This window comes from Rhamphochromis longiceps, linkage group LG2 (assembly GCF_057381845.1).
Source record: "Rhamphochromis longiceps isolate RC_006_pf linkage group LG2, R_longiceps_female_GT1.1, whole genome shotgun sequence".
NCBI lineage: Eukaryota > Metazoa > Chordata > Actinopteri > Cichliformes > Cichlidae > Rhamphochromis > Rhamphochromis longiceps.
Window position 1 is genome coordinate 11,810,695 of NC_140558.1, and position 17,410 is coordinate 11,828,104.

The 17,410-nt window shown below is 40.9% G+C and overlaps 1 protein-coding gene and 2 long non-coding RNA genes across 3 annotated transcripts; all 3 read left to right on the forward strand.

The window, feature by feature from the left end:
* The first annotated feature begins 8,193 nt into the window (after positions 1–8,193).
* LOC146677025 (uncharacterized) lies at positions 8,194–8,929 on the forward strand. Its single transcript, XR_014907327.1, has 3 exons — positions 8,194–8,472; positions 8,561–8,681; positions 8,760–8,929. It is a non-coding gene; the product is annotated as an uncharacterized LOC146677025 (long non-coding RNA).
* Positions 8,930–9,237: 308 nt separating this feature from the next.
* LOC146677026 (uncharacterized) lies at positions 9,238–9,893 on the forward strand. The gene is made up of 3 exons (XR_014907328.1): positions 9,238–9,300; positions 9,448–9,681; positions 9,793–9,893. It is a non-coding gene; the product is annotated as an uncharacterized LOC146677026 (long non-coding RNA).
* A 498-nt stretch (positions 9,894–10,391) lies between these two features.
* LOC146677027 (uncharacterized) lies at positions 10,392–13,257 on the forward strand. Its single transcript, XM_085380907.1, has 10 exons — positions 10,392–10,924; positions 11,229–11,344; positions 11,413–11,454; positions 11,548–11,619; positions 11,702–11,767; positions 11,918–12,006; positions 12,123–12,234; positions 12,315–12,423; positions 12,509–12,579; positions 13,107–13,257. Exons 1-10 carry the CDS (start codon positions 10,549–10,551, stop codon positions 13,197–13,199), a joined length of 1,146 nt encoding a protein of 381 aa, XP_085237033.1. The 5' UTR covers positions 10,392–10,548; the 3' UTR covers positions 13,200–13,257.
* The last annotated feature ends 4,153 nt before the right edge of the window (positions 13,258–17,410 follow it).

Sequence of the window (17,410 nt, forward strand, 5' to 3'; positions counted from 1 at the left end):
TGGTCAATTTGGTAAAGTAAATCCGTTGGGCATCTTTCTTTGCCTTTAGACAACAATTCTGATGGCAAAAGAGCCAAACGGGACAGGCAAAAAGAAAAAAAGAAAAAGAAAAAAAAGAAACGGGCAGCAGTATTGACCGTAAGGAGGTTTACGATCTACTTTGTCAGCAGTATCCGCGTCTGAAACGATGAATGGAGAGTAGATTCCCTAAAAATTCTTTTCAGGAAGCACTGAAATTCAGGAAGGAGACCTTTGGAAAGAGCCGACAGTCTTTTACTGAAATTCGCAGTGTTATGTTGCTGCTCGAACTGAGCGAGTCAGTTTGTCTCATAACTGGTTCCTTCATAAAGCAAGGCACAGGCTTTGTGCTATTTGACAACTTTGTCTTGACCAACGCCCACTTATTCGACTACTGGGTTAAATCAAACACACCTAACTGGCGTGAATTTGTAAACCTTAATAATTCTTGTCATTCTTTATCATGTTTCTGGTAAGTTACAATATTTCTGCTAAGTTCTGCTATGCTATTGCATTTCTGCCAAGTATTGTGTTTCCTCTAAGATATTGCAGTTCTGCTAAGTTATTACATTTTAGCAAAGTTCCTTTGCTTCTGCAAAGTTTTTACAATTTCTGCAACTTTTCAGCTTTTTCGGCTAGTTTTAGCAGACAGCTTCCGCTTTAGAGCATCCACACAGCATTTTCGCAGGAAATGCAAATTTTTCTAGTTCCATTTCTGCTAAGTTATTAAATTTTTGTTAACTTGATATTGTTCTGCAAAGTTATTAAAATTTCAACACCTTTTCAAATACAGACTTTGATTTCTTCAGCTTCTTTAGCTATTTTCAGCTGTTTTCAGCAGACAGCTTCAGTGTTACAGCATTCACACAGCATTTTTGCAGGAAATGCAAATTTTTCCAGTTATTATTTTTCTTCAGCCTGAAATTATGAACCGAAGCTTTCTGACAACCCTCACATATGTTACACCATTTCGTGCGGCTCAATCGGGAATGGTGTGCTATGACTTTTGGTAGGGATTCGTCGCTCGGCTTACCCAAAATTCCCTGTCAGCTGAGTACTGATGACTCTCTACTTAAAACTCAAAAAAAAAAAAAAAAAAAAAATCCCCATTCTGTCATGTGACAATCTGATTGATCTGATTGGCTTACTGTCACAAGGACATCTTTAATACCTTTGATCCTTTGAAGTTCTTAAGTCCTTAAATAGGGATCAGAAGCAGCAATTTTAAAGCAGTTTGTTCGCAGCCTTCAAACGTTCGACCAGAGATACATTTGGAAATATTTTTAAGCCTTTTCAGAGTCACTGTGCACAGGCTCCAACATGTGTCCACGGAAACGCAGACAAAGAAAAGAAAAGAAAAAGATAATGCTGCCTCTCCTTCGTGGTCTGGCCAGCCAATCTCTCCAGGAGAAATGACCATGGATGGTGTCTTATAAGTCCAAAGGGCATTACAAGAAAGTCAGAAGGAAAACTCCGACCTACATTACAAAGTTAAACAAATTGAAGAAGAGAAGCTTCAACTAGAGGAGAAGTGCAGACAATTGGAAGCACGGAATAAAGACCTGGAAGGAAAACAGCAACGCCAGCCTGATATAAAAATGATCAATGAGGGCTGGGGAATGAAGTTTCGTCAAGGACGAAAGAAGCTTTTTTCCTGTTTTCTTTCATCGGGAACACAGAGTGCTGAATTAAAAGAAACATCTGCCCAGCTTCAAGGAAAGAAAGCTACTATTGAGGAGATACAATGGGATCTCCAAAACATGGAGCAAAAGAATCAGGTGCTTCAAGGAAAGCTCAATGAAGCTGAGAAAACAATTGAAAAAATCCACCAACAGAAGACTGAACAGGAAATACAAATGGAGCACAAACTGAAAAGCATGAAGGAAACTTACGGAGATCTGATAGTCAGGTTTAATGAAACAGAGTGCAAAATAAAGAGCTTCTTGAAGAAAAAAAGCAACAGGAAGAAGAAAAATGTATTCTCCAGGACTTTGAGAGAAGGAATCTAGAACTGCGAGAATTTTGTAATAAAATGAAGGACAAAACACCTGAACTGGAAAGAGAAAAAGAAATACCAATGGAGGACAAACTCAAAGCCACGAGGGAAATGTACATAGATCTGAAAGTCAGGTTTGATGAAACAGTGCAAAAATAAAGAGCTTCTTGAAGAAAAAAAGCAACAGGAAGAAGAAAAACGTATTCTCCTGGACTTTGAGAGAAGGAATCTAGAACTGCGAGAATTTTGTAATGAAATGAAGGACAAAACACCTGAACTGGAAAGAGAAAAGGAAATACTGGAAAAACAATGTTCAGAGATGCAGTGTACGATCGATGGAATAAGGAAAAAACACCCAGAGCTCATGAATGAGATGTTGTTGAGGGTCAGTGACTTGAAGAGCCAAATAACTGAAATGGAGGCACAAAAGCAACAACGAGAGAAAAACTGTGAATACCTGCTGCGTATGCATCAAGAATTCAAGAGAAAAATTGACCTGATAGAAGAGATGCACAACAAAAAACAAGAGAGAAATACAGACATGTGCAAGGCAAATCGAATGGAGGAGGCAACATACAAAGATCCGAAAGAAAAGCCTAGAAAAAAACAAGCAGAATTAAAAGAAATGGAGCAAAGATGCAAGCAACTCGAGAAGCAAAATGCAGAAACAAACGATCAGTTGAGAACCCTTATCCTGGAGAAAAAAGCGCCCATGGAAAAATACCTGGAAACGAAGAAAAGAAGCTTCTGCTGGTTATTCAGATGATTTAGCCTCGTCCTCCTCCACCTGTGATCCATCTTAATTTTCACCTCTCCTGTCCCCCCTCTCCCTTTCTCTCCTAACACATATTCCCTACGTTCTTAATCTTTTTTTCACCCTCACCCACCAACCAGTCCCAGCAGTTTACTGCCCCCTCCTGAGCCTGGTTCTGCTGGAGGCTTCTGCCTGTTAAAAGGCAGTTTTTCCTCCCCACTGTCGCCTAGTGCTTGCTCAGAGGGGATTGTTTGGGTTTTCTCTCCTCCCCCCCCCCTTCATTTACTTATTTGATTGTTTAACTTTTCTTTTATGTTGTTTCTGTAATTACTTGTTTTACTTTTTTCAACTTATGTAACAAAATAATAAACCAATTGAATTTATCCTTTGAGTATTTTTCATCTAATCTTTACAGAATTAAGCTCTGTCTTTCATTTTCTTGTTAAAACTCCATAAATGGTGAAGTAAAAACCCTGGGATATGGTTTAAAACATTGAAATAGACTAACCAACTAGTCTAAAACTAAGAAATACTTAAATATTACGTTAAATTGAAAACAGTTAAAAAGAAATATCCCCATTCAAAAATGGCATGTGATAATCTCATTGGCTTGTGGAGTGATGATGACATCATCACTCCACAAGCCAATAAGGCTGATAGAAGGGTACAAAGAAAGGGGCAAGGCAAACTGATGCAAAACTAAACTTTAACCTAAACTGGGTGAAAAAATACAACATGAAGAACCCTGACATGAACATGAACAAACCTGGACATGAATACATGAGACCTGGAAACATGGTGTGAAACAACAGACAACCTGATAAGGAACGAATGAAAACAGACTAAAAGCACACAGGAGGTGATCAGGGGTAGTGGAAAATGTTGGAGTCAAATTGTTAAATGTTGCCATTATTGACCCTGTGCACGAGAAAATGCTAACTTCCTGGTTTGAGACCGGATGTGGGGTTGTACATTTCCGGTAGCTTTACTTTGCGGTCAATCGCTACTGCGAAGATATACTCCAAAATCATGTCCAAAACTCGAAAACGGAAAGATCGCGTTAAGTTACAAAGAGCAGATGGGAACACTCACCACTGTTGTGTCATAAAAAATCTAATGATCAATTTTGACGTTTAAAGAGTTTAGATCAATCGATTGTTTACATCACTCAACACAAGCAGAACTGCATTACAAAATCAGAAGACACATCGTCCACATTCAGAAGCACATCTCTGTATAGTGACAGTTCTTATGATTTAAACAGGCAAATGTTCAGCATTCAAACTACAGGTGAAAGAGCCAGATGTTTCCCCCGTTATGTCAATATCAGGACACACCTACACAGCATGTTAATAAACCGTGAAAAAAAGCCACACAAAAAATGAATGATTGCTGGTAAGGGTTTCTATACCTTAGTATTTACGAAGGGTATGTTGTGACTTACCTTCAAAATTACAGTGGTCCCTCACTATAACGCGGTTCACCTTTCGCAGCCTCACTGTTTCGCAGATTTTTTAGTGCAAGTTTGCATGCTTTTTTTTTTTTTTACACTACATTGTGTCCTGCTTCATGATCGGCTGCAGACCATTGTCGATCTCCTCCGTGATGTCTCTCCTGTACAGTACAGAATCGCTGCATCGATTGCTAGCATTCTGACTCTGAAGTGCAGTCCTGTATGTTTGTATGTTTTTTCCCCAACAAACACAACAATGTCGACGAAACTTTTTGCACCGTCAAAAAATAAAATTGGCTACTTGATTTCACCTATCGCTGGTTATTTTTAGAACATAACACCCGCGATAAACAAGGGACCGCTGTATACAAATACTGAGAAATATAGAATTTGAATCCTTTCTCTGTTTTGCTCTGTGGGGAAGAATATTCTATGACCAGCATCTACAGATATATTCCGTAAATGCCCAAGACATCTCCAGAAATGTAAATCGCCACTTGATTCATCCATTTGGTTGACTTGTTTTGGAAAAACCAGCAGTAAACAAGGAGCGAATATCACACCGGAAGCGAAACGCCATACAGGAGTTTCCCCACCGGGAGTAGCATATGCTAAGGGTCTATCTCCTGCGTTTTGAGAGCACCTGGATTTTAAGACAGGTGACTACAGTGGCATAGGTCACTGCTGCACCAAGTTCCACTCTCAGTGTGGGGGCGCTACTGAGCTCTTCTTGGCAGGAATGACGGTCTCTGACTGAGGGTGAATTTACACCACTGGTCAGCAGAAGGCTCCACCATCCGAACGCAGCAGCACTGCTGCCTGCAGCTGTCTGTGGTGGTGCTCAAGCATTTTTTTAATCTATACATAATAAATAACATGCTGCGTGCTGAGCCAGTTGCATTGTAATTTTTAAACTCTCAGAAAAATGTTTCATTTTTATTTCTTCTCGAGCTCCAGTGAGAGAGCAGTGCACCCTTCCTGGGATGTTTTGGGTGACGTGTTCAGCAGATGTGTTGCGCAGTGCTGATTTGGTGCTATATAAATAAAACTGAATTGAACCAAACCAAAAAGTTTTGGTGCCTCCAAATCAAACAGTGAGCAAAAATGAAGTGAAACTAAGATCTTTCTTGGGACTCAAACTGCAGCCTGACAATCCTTTTAGCGCAATTTTTTTGTTCTTCCACGGAGGAGCATTTGATCTCGGCGTTGAACCTCGTTGTCGTGATGTGTTACCGTACTAACACCACGGCACTCCCAGACAGTAGCGCCTTTGAAAGAAAAGGCAGTATTTAAAGGGGTTGACTACCTTTCACTCCTCATTACTGCTGTTGTGTGATTCCTGCTTGTCCTGGCTGTTTTTTGTTACCTGCCAGCCTGCCTCTAAGAGTGATTTTGATCTTTAATAAACCACCAGATCTGTGACTGCCTGCCTGCCTGGTCATGTCTGCACCCGTTCCTCCTTCCTGCTCTTCTTATTCCACCTAATACAGAAATTTTCTTTCACAACCAATGCGCTTTGATAACAAAAGCTGGATAAGTAAAACCAGTTTCACCAAAATGACTGAATCTTTGCTGTTTTAAAAGGGAAAAGTGACAATGGCTTGATACAGATCAGCGTGGCGACACAAAGAGCTTTGAGGGGGGGAAAAAGAGACTTTTGTCCAGGGCACAGGCAGCATTTTTCTTGTTCTAATACTAGCTATCTATGTTCCAAAAATAATATGATAATAATATAATTTATAACAAAAACCAATGCTCCCCATCCTCCTCAACCTTGTAGGTGTCCCAGTTTCATTTACCCTAGAGCTTGGGTTTTGTCTAATACGTTACAAACATCTATCTAATGATATCTAATGACAAGTGTTTGGTGAGAGCCGTTAATGCCGTGTCGGACAAAAAAAGCATCGTTTTTGTGTCTTTGTGTTGATGTACAGTAAATGTTTTTATGTATAGCATGTTATTGGATGTTCAAAAGCTGCATGTGAACAGATGGTCCGGTCTATTTTTGTTGATGCCGGTTAACCTTTTACTCAAAATAAATGAAAACTGACGGCACCATCTGTTTGCAGCTTCAACACCATCGACTCTGTCACTAAAAGCTCCCCAAAACCCCCAAACACTCTTCGTTTCACGCTCTCCTTGCCAAAAGGAGGCTGTAAGTGAACTTTGCTTACATGTTGTTATTTTAGTGACAAGTAACATGAGGACTTGATTTTTTTCCCCTTTATTATCCTTGGATAAACTGTCCTTTCACAATGTGCTCTGGCTTGTTTTTAATAGTTTCTCAAGGTGCAACTCTCAAAAAACATTGCATCTTGAAATTACAGAATTCCTGAGGAGGAATGGGTACATTTATTTCCTCCTTAATAAAAAACTTACAGCAGGATATTTGTCTTTGCTGTTTATTTTATTTTATTTTTTTTGAAGAACATACAAGTTACAGTTTCTTGAAGGACGCGCGCGTGTGTGTGTGTGCTTGTTACTGTCACTGTAATTTAGTTCTTAAATTACTCAATCAAAATTTGAGTCTTAATGCGGAGCTCCAGGAAGCACAGATGAGGAGAAAAGTAAGAGACAGTGAAAGAAAGTGGAAGACGGGAGACTTAAATAGAGGTGGAGGTAAACAGGAAGCTCATTTCTTGAAAATCTTCAGATTCTAAATGTCCAGGACTGAACCCAAGACTCTGAAAATGAAGCAGAAATCTATCCAGGCTGCTGCCATTAAAAAATAATTCCAGTTTATTTGAACCTACGTGTTTCTCATAAAAGAGCCTGTTCGGGTTCATTTCACACTCTGACATAGAGCAAAACAGCAAACACTACCTGTCTAAAGGTTTTACGGCACCTTCCTTTATAGAAAATTAAGTTGTGTTATTGTCAGGGTACTCTTAAAAACATTTTCTTCTTTTTCTTGGGTCAGCTGCCGAGAGTCACAAACATATATGTGCTCCAACTTTCAAAGCTCATCTCATCACTGAAGCAGAAGTTCCAGCAAATGCTTTGTGTAGTTTATCCAAAACCAGCCTGACGGAGTTTAAAGTGCCTCCTTCTAATGCTTTGTGTGATTCCCTGTATAACACGGGGTGTAAGAGTCCTCCAAATCTATATACTAATTGGCTCAGTGGTATAAGTACAAATGTATTTTAAAAATATAGGCGAGGGTAGAGCCACTAGTCCTAAACATTGAAAAAAGCCATATGAGGCGGTTTGGCCATCCTGGGAGTGCCTCAATCCTCCGTCTTGGTGTTTCCCTGGATAAGCTGGAGGATGTAGCTGGGGGACGGGGAAGACTGGGTTTCTCTGCTTAGATCGCTGCCCATGTGACCCGGCCCAGGGTGGAGGGATGGATGGAAGGATATATTGTATCCAAGCAGGGCAGGTAGTGAGTGAAAATTTGTCATTATAACTTTTGTTGGATATTCTTCCTCAGACACTCGAGGATGTATCGAACTCTGATGTTGTGAACCTCGAGGATGGATTCAGTGCAGAGCGCTGAAGGAAGGGATCAGCATCCTCCTGGTTGAGCTCCTCAACCTGGAACCTGTTCTTACTGATGCAAATGAGTGTTCATGATAAATGGAAATGTGTGCACTAACGTTTAGAAGATACCAACAAAACATCTGTTTGAACTAGAGATGGACCGATCCGATATTACGTATCGGTATCAGTCCGATACTGACCTAAATTACTGGATCGGATATCGGAGAAAAATAAAAAATGTAATCCGATCCATTAAATATCACGAAAGCACCTCACAAAACTTGCAACACGCCGTAACTCGCCTCAGAACGTTAGCACGTCGGAGCAGTATGCATCACGTGATAGAGCGGCTGTGGCATACGGGACCTGTCGGTGGTCTGGATAGCATTTGGAGCTTCGCTAGCAACCCGGTGTTCTGGGAATTTCTCCTACCCCGTAAACGGTCCTACCCGTTGTTCCTGAGCATGTGCGTGCATGCGCACAACACAAAAAGGGAAGCTAAGCGCATCCGGCTGTGATTTCACGCTACTCCATTGTCATATTTGCAGGAGAATAGGTAAGTAGTAAGTATTAGTACTTTTTATTGACGTTGATACTTGATTTTTTAAGCCTTTGTGATTGTTTGTCAATATTAAAGTGAAGTCGCTATCTGCTTTCTGCACAAAACTGTCAAATTTGCAGATTCGGTGAAGTCTGCTGTCAAGTTACTGGACACGTGGTATTTGCACAACACTTTTGAGTCCGCAGCTTCAGTGTTTTAAGGCTGTTTCGGTAATGTCGTTATTTAATAAGTTAAATTATTTGCATTGTCAACTGCACATATTGAAGCTCATAAGAAAATGTTTACTGACATTCGTAGATATGGAGAAGAAGTGGGAAGAGATTTACGCGTTCATTTCTGCGGGCTCCTACCCTTTCAGGATATGACAAGGCTCAGAGGCAAAACCTCAGAAGATATGCCTCAAAATTCAAACAAAAGGGTCAGTAATTTATTGTTAATACTAACAACTCATATATGTGGTTAAATTAATTTCTAAATATATATTGTTTTACTGCAGATGGAGAACTCTTTGTTGGAACCAGAAGAGTAGTAAAAACCATGGATGATGCCAGGAAGATATTTCATGAGTTTCATTCATCTCCAATTGGAGGACACACTGGCACACACAAAACGCTAAATGCAGTGTGTTCCAGATTTTACTGGTTTGGTATGACAGTTGACATTAAAACATGGGTATGTATTAACTGTTTGTATTGTTGTTAAATAGTGTTTAAAATTAGCAAATTTTTTGATATCAGTTAAAAGAGAAACTGTACACTTGCAAAATATAAATAAATATGGTTAATTAGTGATATTACAGTAATAACCTGTAGGCCTGACAGAGATTTGAAGATGCGCACACAAACTATTGTTGCTAAATAGTTTGTTCGTTAGAGAATATGTCATTAAGTGTTTTTGTTTTTTGTTTTTTACAAATGAGAATGTTGAACATTTACGTGAACTCCATAAATATTTTTACCTTAAAGATTCTGGAATGTGACCAGTGTCAAAAAGTTGGGAAACCACTGACTGCTGTGCAACCGTTGCAGTGTATTCAGGTAAATATTATGCCCCGTTTACCCATCAAACTATGCTTGTAGCTCATATTCATAAAGGCAGGAGGGTTTGCCAACTAATTTTAACCATCAATGTTAATGTGTACATTATACAAATTGTTATTCAAATTATTAATTTTTCCTTGATAGGTGTCTGAAGTGTGGGAACTTATTGGTATAGATCTTACTGGACCTCTTCCTAAAACTTCAAGCGGCTTCCAGTATATACTTACTGCAACTGACTACTTTTCAAAATGGGTTGAAGCTTTCCCATTAAAAACGAAATCTGCATCTGAGGTAGCCCAGCACTTGTGCTCCATTATATATAGACATGGCTGCCCCAAAAGGATTTTGTCAGACCAAGGCAGAGAGTTTGTGAATGAAGTAAGTGTTAAATAATTTTCAGTTACATTTTTTAACTTTACTTCACTGGGGTCAAAGATTTTTTCTTGTGTGCTTGTATAAGCAGTATAACCTTGTCCTTATCTGTTGAAGCTCAACTCTGATCTTTGCAAGTTATTGCAAATTGAAAGAAGTGTCACAGCAGCATACCATCCACAGACCAATGGTCTAGATGAAAAGACAAATGACAACATAAAAAGGTATGCCTAATTTTTATCTATCAGTTTTTAATAACATTACTTATGTTATTCAAACTTAATTGTTACTTAATAATTTATTAATTTCTTTACTTCTAATTGAACTTTCTGTCTTACTTCCTGTGTTTACATATTTCTATGCCTGCATTTAGAGCCCTCCGAAAACTGGTGAATGACCAGCAGAATAACTGGGATCTGTATCTAGAGCCCACCCTGTTTTCACTTCGGTCAAAAGTACACACCACAACAAAATACACACCTTTTTTTCTGATGTATGGAAGAGAGGCAGTATTTCCATCAGAAGTGCCTGCTCAAGTGCCGGTGAGTGTTTGTCAAATTCTTTCTATGTTAGAACCAAGAATTGAAACCATTTAAGAAAAAAACCCAGTAATGTCTTTATGAATATGATATCATCTTGTTTTAATTGCTAATATCTACAAAATTTTAGATTTCCAACATCATTCTGCCAGACAACAAAAGGTACAGTGACTATGTACAGTCTGAAAGTGAAGCACAACATGCAGTTAAAGAAACTGCACAAGAAAACATTGCGAAGTCACAAGACAAGCAAAAGGTTGCATACGCCAAGCGGGCCCTGAAAAAGTACAAAAATGTTGTGTACAATGTAGGGGATCAAATTCTGCTTCTAAATATGAGGAAACGTGGGCGAAAAGGAGGAAGACTTGAACCGGATTTTTCAGGTTCCTACACAATTGATGACTTCAGTGGAAAATGTGTTAGACTGAAAAACGCTGAGGGAAATACTTTAAAAAGTCTATACAGTATTGACCACATTAAACCCTATAGAACAAGCCACCCTGTCCAAGTCTCAACTCCAACTGAACCTGTTGAGAGTAGCCCATCTTCTGAGATGTGGCCTTGCAGTCCTCAGCATCAACATGAAGCGCTGCAAAATAACAGATCCTCTGTCATTCAGTTTGGACCAAAAATAGCTCAGGTAAAATCAGTCCAAGCACCAGAAGAGCTTGTACCAGTGACCCCCCAGAAACCCAGCACGCAAGAAAAAGGTGGCATAGCTAAAAATCTCATTCTGACCGGTTGGTCAATTGTTGCCTGTTTGGCTAGTCTAATGTATAGAATGTTTTATTTTTTTCTCCCCTCTTGCTAATTTTGACCTGTTGGTCCAATTTTGGCTAATTTCTGGTTTACATAAAGCTACTCCCCTCTGGCATGTTTATGTTGTTGGCCCGTTGGCCCTTGTCTGCTTGTGGCCCGTTGGCCCTTGTCTGCTTGTGGCCCGTTGGCCATTGACCGTGATTTTCAAATGGTAACTGTTATTACTAAAGAAACTTATCATATTTTGTTTTTTAGTGAAGTGGCTTTGGGCTGCAAAAGACACCGGGTGTGTGGAGGCAGTCGTTGGGCCATACAAATTGTATGACTCTTCTTTTCGCACACTGGAGGACAGTGGGTGGCTTTCTGATGAGGTAAGTGAAATAATCATTTTTGGTCCTAGTGGTGGTCTGTAAAAATAATCTTCTTTTAATCCAAACAGGTCATTGATGCATACCTGCACTGCCTCATTAAGAAACAAAAGGCAAGTAAGAACGTATGCCGGTTATTTCACAAAGGTATTTTATACAATTTTGTAATCTTTTTAAAAAAGAAAAAAAAATCTTGCATTTTTCAGAAACCCGTGTATCAGTTGTCTTGCGTTGTTGCAACCTCTCTGTTTTCTGGGAAGTTTAAATGTGTCAGCAAGGTAATGTAGATGTTATATTGGTTATATAGTGTATGTTATGTAAATAAATCTAAACCTTTATAAACTTAAAAATATTCCACAGATGTTGTTTCCGGCTGAGGACATTTGGTTGTGCCCACTGAACTCTGGTGCACACTGGATCCTTCTGGTACATGTTCACACCTCATGTGTTTTTTCTCTCTTTTGTTTTACTGTTCTTTTTAGCAGCATATTCTTATTTTGAAAATGCTTACAATTGATTATGTTTACTTAAGTGAGTGTAATACACATATTCTACTAAATACAATTTTTATTTTAGGTTGTCAAAATCTCCTCACAATCTGTACTGCTGTTAGACCCTCTTGGAAATGAAGGTTGTTATGAAAGGAAAGTTATGCGTAACTTGAGGTATTCATCATTCATTAATTATCTGTTTTAGGTTGTTTGGTTTGTGGGGGTTTTTTTTCTTTTTATTTAGAGCAAAATGCTGGCTACATTTTAAAAACTTGTTTTGTTTTTATTAGGAATTTTCTGAAGATGAAAGGAAAGGAAGAGTCCCGAGTGGATTGGAAAATGGAGACTCTGCCACACAGCAAGCAGATGGACTCCAGCAGTTGTGGAGTTTTAGTGTTGAAGGTATTTAATAAGCAATTGTATTTAATGTATTTAACTAGAATTAAGTTAATCATTTGCAATTACTGTAACATATTTTACAGTTTGCCGAACACTACCTTCTGAGTGGAGAGGTTACTAGGGTGCTGTCCACTCCAGAAGCCATTGGGCTGCACTGCACTGAAATTGCTTGCGAACTGCTAGAGCATCAAAGTAAGTTGAGTCATGTGCTTTTGTATTGCAATAGCACTTTCAGTTTTGTTTAAAACTGTTAGGTTTAATGTCAGTGTGTTTCTAGGTAATGCTGATGACTACTGTGTGGTTTGTTTCATGCTGGAAGCCGATCCTGAGTCCAGTATGATTGAAATGGTAAAACAAATAAACCACAAATGCAATATACAGTGGCTTGCAATAGTATTCGGCCCCCTTGAACTTTTCCACATTTTGTCACATTACGGCCACAAACACAAATCAATTTTAATTGGAATTCCACATGAAAGACCAATACAAAGTGGTGTACACGTGAGAAGTGGAACAACAATCATACATGATTCCAAACAATTTTTACAAATGAATAACTGAAAAGTGGGGTGTGTGTAATTATTCAGCCCCCTGAGTCAATACTTTGTAGAACCACCTTTATCTGCAATTACAGCTGCCAGTCTTTTAGGGTCTGTCTCTACCAGCTAGAGACTGGTAGAGACATTGGTCTTTCACGTGGAATTCCAATAAAATTGATTCATGTTTGTGAATGCAATCTGACAAAATGTGGAAAAGTTCACGGGGGCCGAATACTTTTGCAAGCCATTGTAGTAATTATTTTCTCATCAAATTCATAATGTTGGTTAACACACTTACACCCCCCCCCCCCCCCCCCCCCCCTTCTCCCTCTTCAGGTGCAGTGCGAGTTTTGTTCCACATGGGCACATTTTGGATGTGCTCAATATGAGAGCAGCCTGGTCAAGTACCTGTGCGACAAATGTGCATAATTTGTACACCGTTTCTTTTTCAGTTCTTTCTCCCTGTGTTCTGTTGGATCTATAAATGTCAAATATATGTATCTGTAAATATATTCAGTAAATATATACTGTAACTATAATGGAGTGAGTTCATTGTCAAAGTTTATATAGTCAGGTGTTCCAATCACTTAAGCACTTTGGCATGCAGACTGCTTCTACAAACAAGTGCCAAACCATGCTACTGTTGTTATTATAAACTAGAAGCATAATTCTGATGGGAAGAATTACGTGCCAAAACATGCTACCTTTGTTATTATAAAGTAGAAGCATAATTCTGATGGGAAGAATTACGTGCCAAAACATGCTACCTTTGTTATTATAAAGTAGAAGCACAATTCTGATGGGAAGAATTACGTGCCAAAACATGCTACTTTTTTTATTATAAAGTAGAAGCATACTCTGACAGGAAGAATTGTGTGCCAAAACATGCTACCTTTGTGAATGTGACCTACAAGCACACTTTAATGGGTAAAGTGTCAAACCGAACTGGCTTTATGAATATCAGCTACAAACATACTCTGATGGGCAAAGTTAAGTGGCAAACCGTCATACCTACTTAAATTTGTGCTGGAATTATTGTTTGGCAGCAGAAATGTGCATAAATTACATACAGTAGGACATTTTGCCAAAGTAGGGCAGTTTGTCATATGGCAGCGTAAAATTATCCTACTGGTAGGACGGTTTGCCAAAGTAGGATGGTTTGTCAGAACACCGGCATTTCATCTTCGACAAAGTTATCCCGAGAGAAGTAAAGCAAGTCTGTAAGTCCATCTCTGAATGTTTGTAAAGCATTCCTGCGTTAAGCTTAACAAGCGACTGCCTCTTCTTGCTGCTACTTCAATCATGAAACTGCTTAACGATCAGCTGATCGGCTTTTCTGTCGCGAGTCCGTCTCTCTAGTTTGCTACGGAGGGAAAGAAAGCAGAAGAGGGGATGCCGGTCGGGCTCAGACGCTAGGCTACGCAAACATCCACACCGGCCAGCACTTCCGAGCCTTTTCCTATCGAACGCCAGATCCATCACCCACAAACTTGACGAATTGGAGCTACAGATAGCCAACACAAGCTTTGCACGTAACTGCAGCATTATTCTTATTACGGAGACGTGGCTTCACCCGCTGATTCCCGACGCTGCAGTCGAGTTAGCAGGCCGCACGCTACACCGGCATGACAGAAACAGCAACTCAGGTAAAAGCAGAGGAGGGGGGCTATGTGTTTACGTGCATAACGAGTGGTGTTGTAACAGCAGGATCATTCACACACACTGTTCTCCTGATTTGGAGGTTCTGGCAGTCTCGTGCAGACCTTTTTACATCCCGAGGGAGTTTACAGTAGTTATTGTGATAGCTGTTTATATACCGCCGGATGCTAACGTTAGCACGGCTCTCAGCCTCTTGCTCAACACCATAAACAAACAACAGCTTGCCCACCCCGATGGGGTTTTTATTGTCGCCGGCGACTTTAACAAAGCGTGCCTAAAGACTGTGCTTCCTAAATTTGTCCAGTTTGTGGACTTTGCTACGAGAGGAGAACACACTTTGGACCATGTCTATTCAAACATCAGGCATGCTTTCAGAGCGACACCCCTCCCCCACCTGGCTGGATCTGACCACCTCTGCATGTCCCTCACCCCCACCTACACCCCCCTGCTGAGAAAAACAAAGCCCCAGACAAAGACAATAAAAACCTGGCCTGAAGGAGCCCTTTCTCAACTGCAGGACTGCTTCTCAACAACTGTATGGGATTTATTCTCCAGCCACAACCTCCAGGAGTACACGGACACTGTACTCTCGTACATCAGGAACTGTGTTGACAATGTCACCGTCAACAAAAGGGTCAGGGTGTTTCCAAATCAAAAACCCTGGATGAATAGCGAAGTGCAATCCCTCCTAAAAAGCCGCAACACTGCCTTCAAATCAGGGGACAGGGCTGCGTATAGGGCGGCCAGGGCAGACCTGAGTAGAGGCATCAGGAAAGCTAAGGCTGCCTATAGGAGGAGGATTGAAGATCACTTTGCTGACAACGACCCCAGAAAAATGTGGCAGGGGATCAATCACATTACCAACTACAGAAGCAATAACCAGGCAACATCTAGGACTGATGCCTCACTGGCTGAGGATCTAAACCGTTTCTTCGCCCGCTTTGAGACGACCAAGCCCTCAGCTGCCACACCACTTCCACCCGCCCCCAGCACTGGCACACTAACACTTAGGGAGCACCAAGTGAGGTGTGTTCTAAGGTCAGTGAATCCCAGGAAGGCGGCAGGTCCTGATGGAATACATGGAAAGGTTCTCAGAGCATGTGCTGACGAACTGACCGGAGTCTTCACTAAAATCTTCAACCTTTCCTTGTCATCAAACACCGTCCCGCCCTGCCTCAAAACCTCCACCATCATCCCCATCGCCAAGAAGACAGCTGTGGCCAGCCCAAATGACTACAGGCCTGTTGCACTTACGCCTGTAGTGATGAAGTGCTTTGAGAGACTGGTCTGTCAGCACATCAGGGCCGGTCTGCCTCCCACTCTGGACCCCCACCAATTTGCCTACAGGACAAATCGTTCCACCGAGGACGCTATCACCATAGCGCTCCACACTGCGCTGAGTCACCTGGAGCACCGAGGAAGCTATGTGAGAATGCTCTTTCTGGACTTCAGCTCAGCATTCAATCATATCATCCCGGAGATCCTGGTCCAGAAACTGTCTCACCTGGGACTCTCCACCCCCATCTGCCTCTGGATCAAGGACTTCCTGACAAATAGACCACAGTCTGTCAGACTCGGCCCCCACTGGTCCAGCACCATCACACTCAGCACCGGGTCTCCACAAGGATGTGTTTTGAGTCCCCTCCTGTTTACGCTCTACACATCCGACTGCTCCCCTACCCATCTCTCAAACACCATCATAAAGTTCGCGGATGACACCACAGTGGTTGGACTCATCTCAAGGGGGGATGAGTCGGACTACAGAGATGAGGTCAACAGACTGACTGAGTGGTGTTCAGTTAACAACCTCCAACTGAACACCACGAAAACTAAAGAACTTATCTTGGACTTCAGGAAGGGCAGAGCAGACCCGGCCCCACTTTACATTCACGGGAGCTGTGTGGAGAGGGTACACTCCATGAGGTTTCTGGGCGTGCAGATCTCTGATGACCTCTCCTGGACTGCAAATACTACAGCGGTGGTTAAAAAGGCCCAGCAGCGTCTCCACTTTCTGAGAGTGCTCAGGAGGAACAACCTGGAGGAGAGGCTGCTGGTGACATTTTACAGAGCCACCATAGAGAGCATCCTAACGTACGGCATAACAACATGGTATGCAGGGTGCTCAGCTGCAGACAGGAAAGTACTGCAGAGGGTCATCAACACAGCCCAGAAGATCACTGGCTGCTCTCTGCCCAGCCTGGAGGTCACTGCAAACTCTCGGTACCTCAGCAGAGCTGGCAATATCATCAAGGACCACTCTCACCCCAGCAACCAACTGTTTGAACTATTACCGTCAGGCCGACGGTACAGGTCACATAAAACCAGGACAAACAGATTCAGGGATAGCTTCTTTCCCAGAGCTATCACCGTAGTAAATAAGCACAAAAACAATTGAACCTATTCCATACCGTCACTGTCATTATATTATGCTGCTATTCATACTGTCATTATATTAATGCTGCTATCCTGTATATATTGTACATACTATTGTTTGAGTACTTACGATTGTTTTTTTTGTACTTTTTATATTTTACATTTATATTTATTATTGAAACTTGCACCAAGGGAGTGGCACTCCAATTTCGTTGTACTCTGTACAATGACAATAAAGGCTATTCTATTCTATTCTATTCTATTCTATTCTATTCTATTCTATTCTATTCTTTTGGCCCACTTTGCACCAGAAAGAGGAAACCAGCGGCTGAACAACAGCAGCACGTTTAAGCTTGATAAGCTGTTGTTAGAATTTATTTAATATTACTTTCTACTCGAGGATCTTTTTCTACGTAGCTGACGGCTGGTAACTGTGCAGGGGCGGATCTAGCAAAGTTTAGCCAGGGGGGCCGATAGGGCATTAACAGGGAAAAGGGGGCACAAAGACATACTTTTCTTTCTTATTCTCATTTAAAATGTCTAGCTTTTAATAAATAATTATCTGACACCCAAAGTTTTAATTTGATGCAAAATGAATAGAACTCCAT

Bases quoted from the DNA above. Each gene is read 5' to 3' on its own strand.
- LOC146677027 (XM_085380907.1), top strand. From the start codon at position 10,549: ATGAGGAAACGTGGGCGAAAAGGAGGAAGACTTGAACCGGATTTTTCA. The intron at 11,345-11,412 runs GTAAGTGAAATA...TAATCCAAACAG, and splicing joins GTGGGTGGCTTTCTGATGAG to GTCATTGATGCATACCTGCA. The intron at 12,007-12,122 runs GTATTCATCATT...TGTTTTTATTAG, and splicing joins AAAGTTATGCGTAACTTGAG to GAATTTTCTGAAGATGAAAG.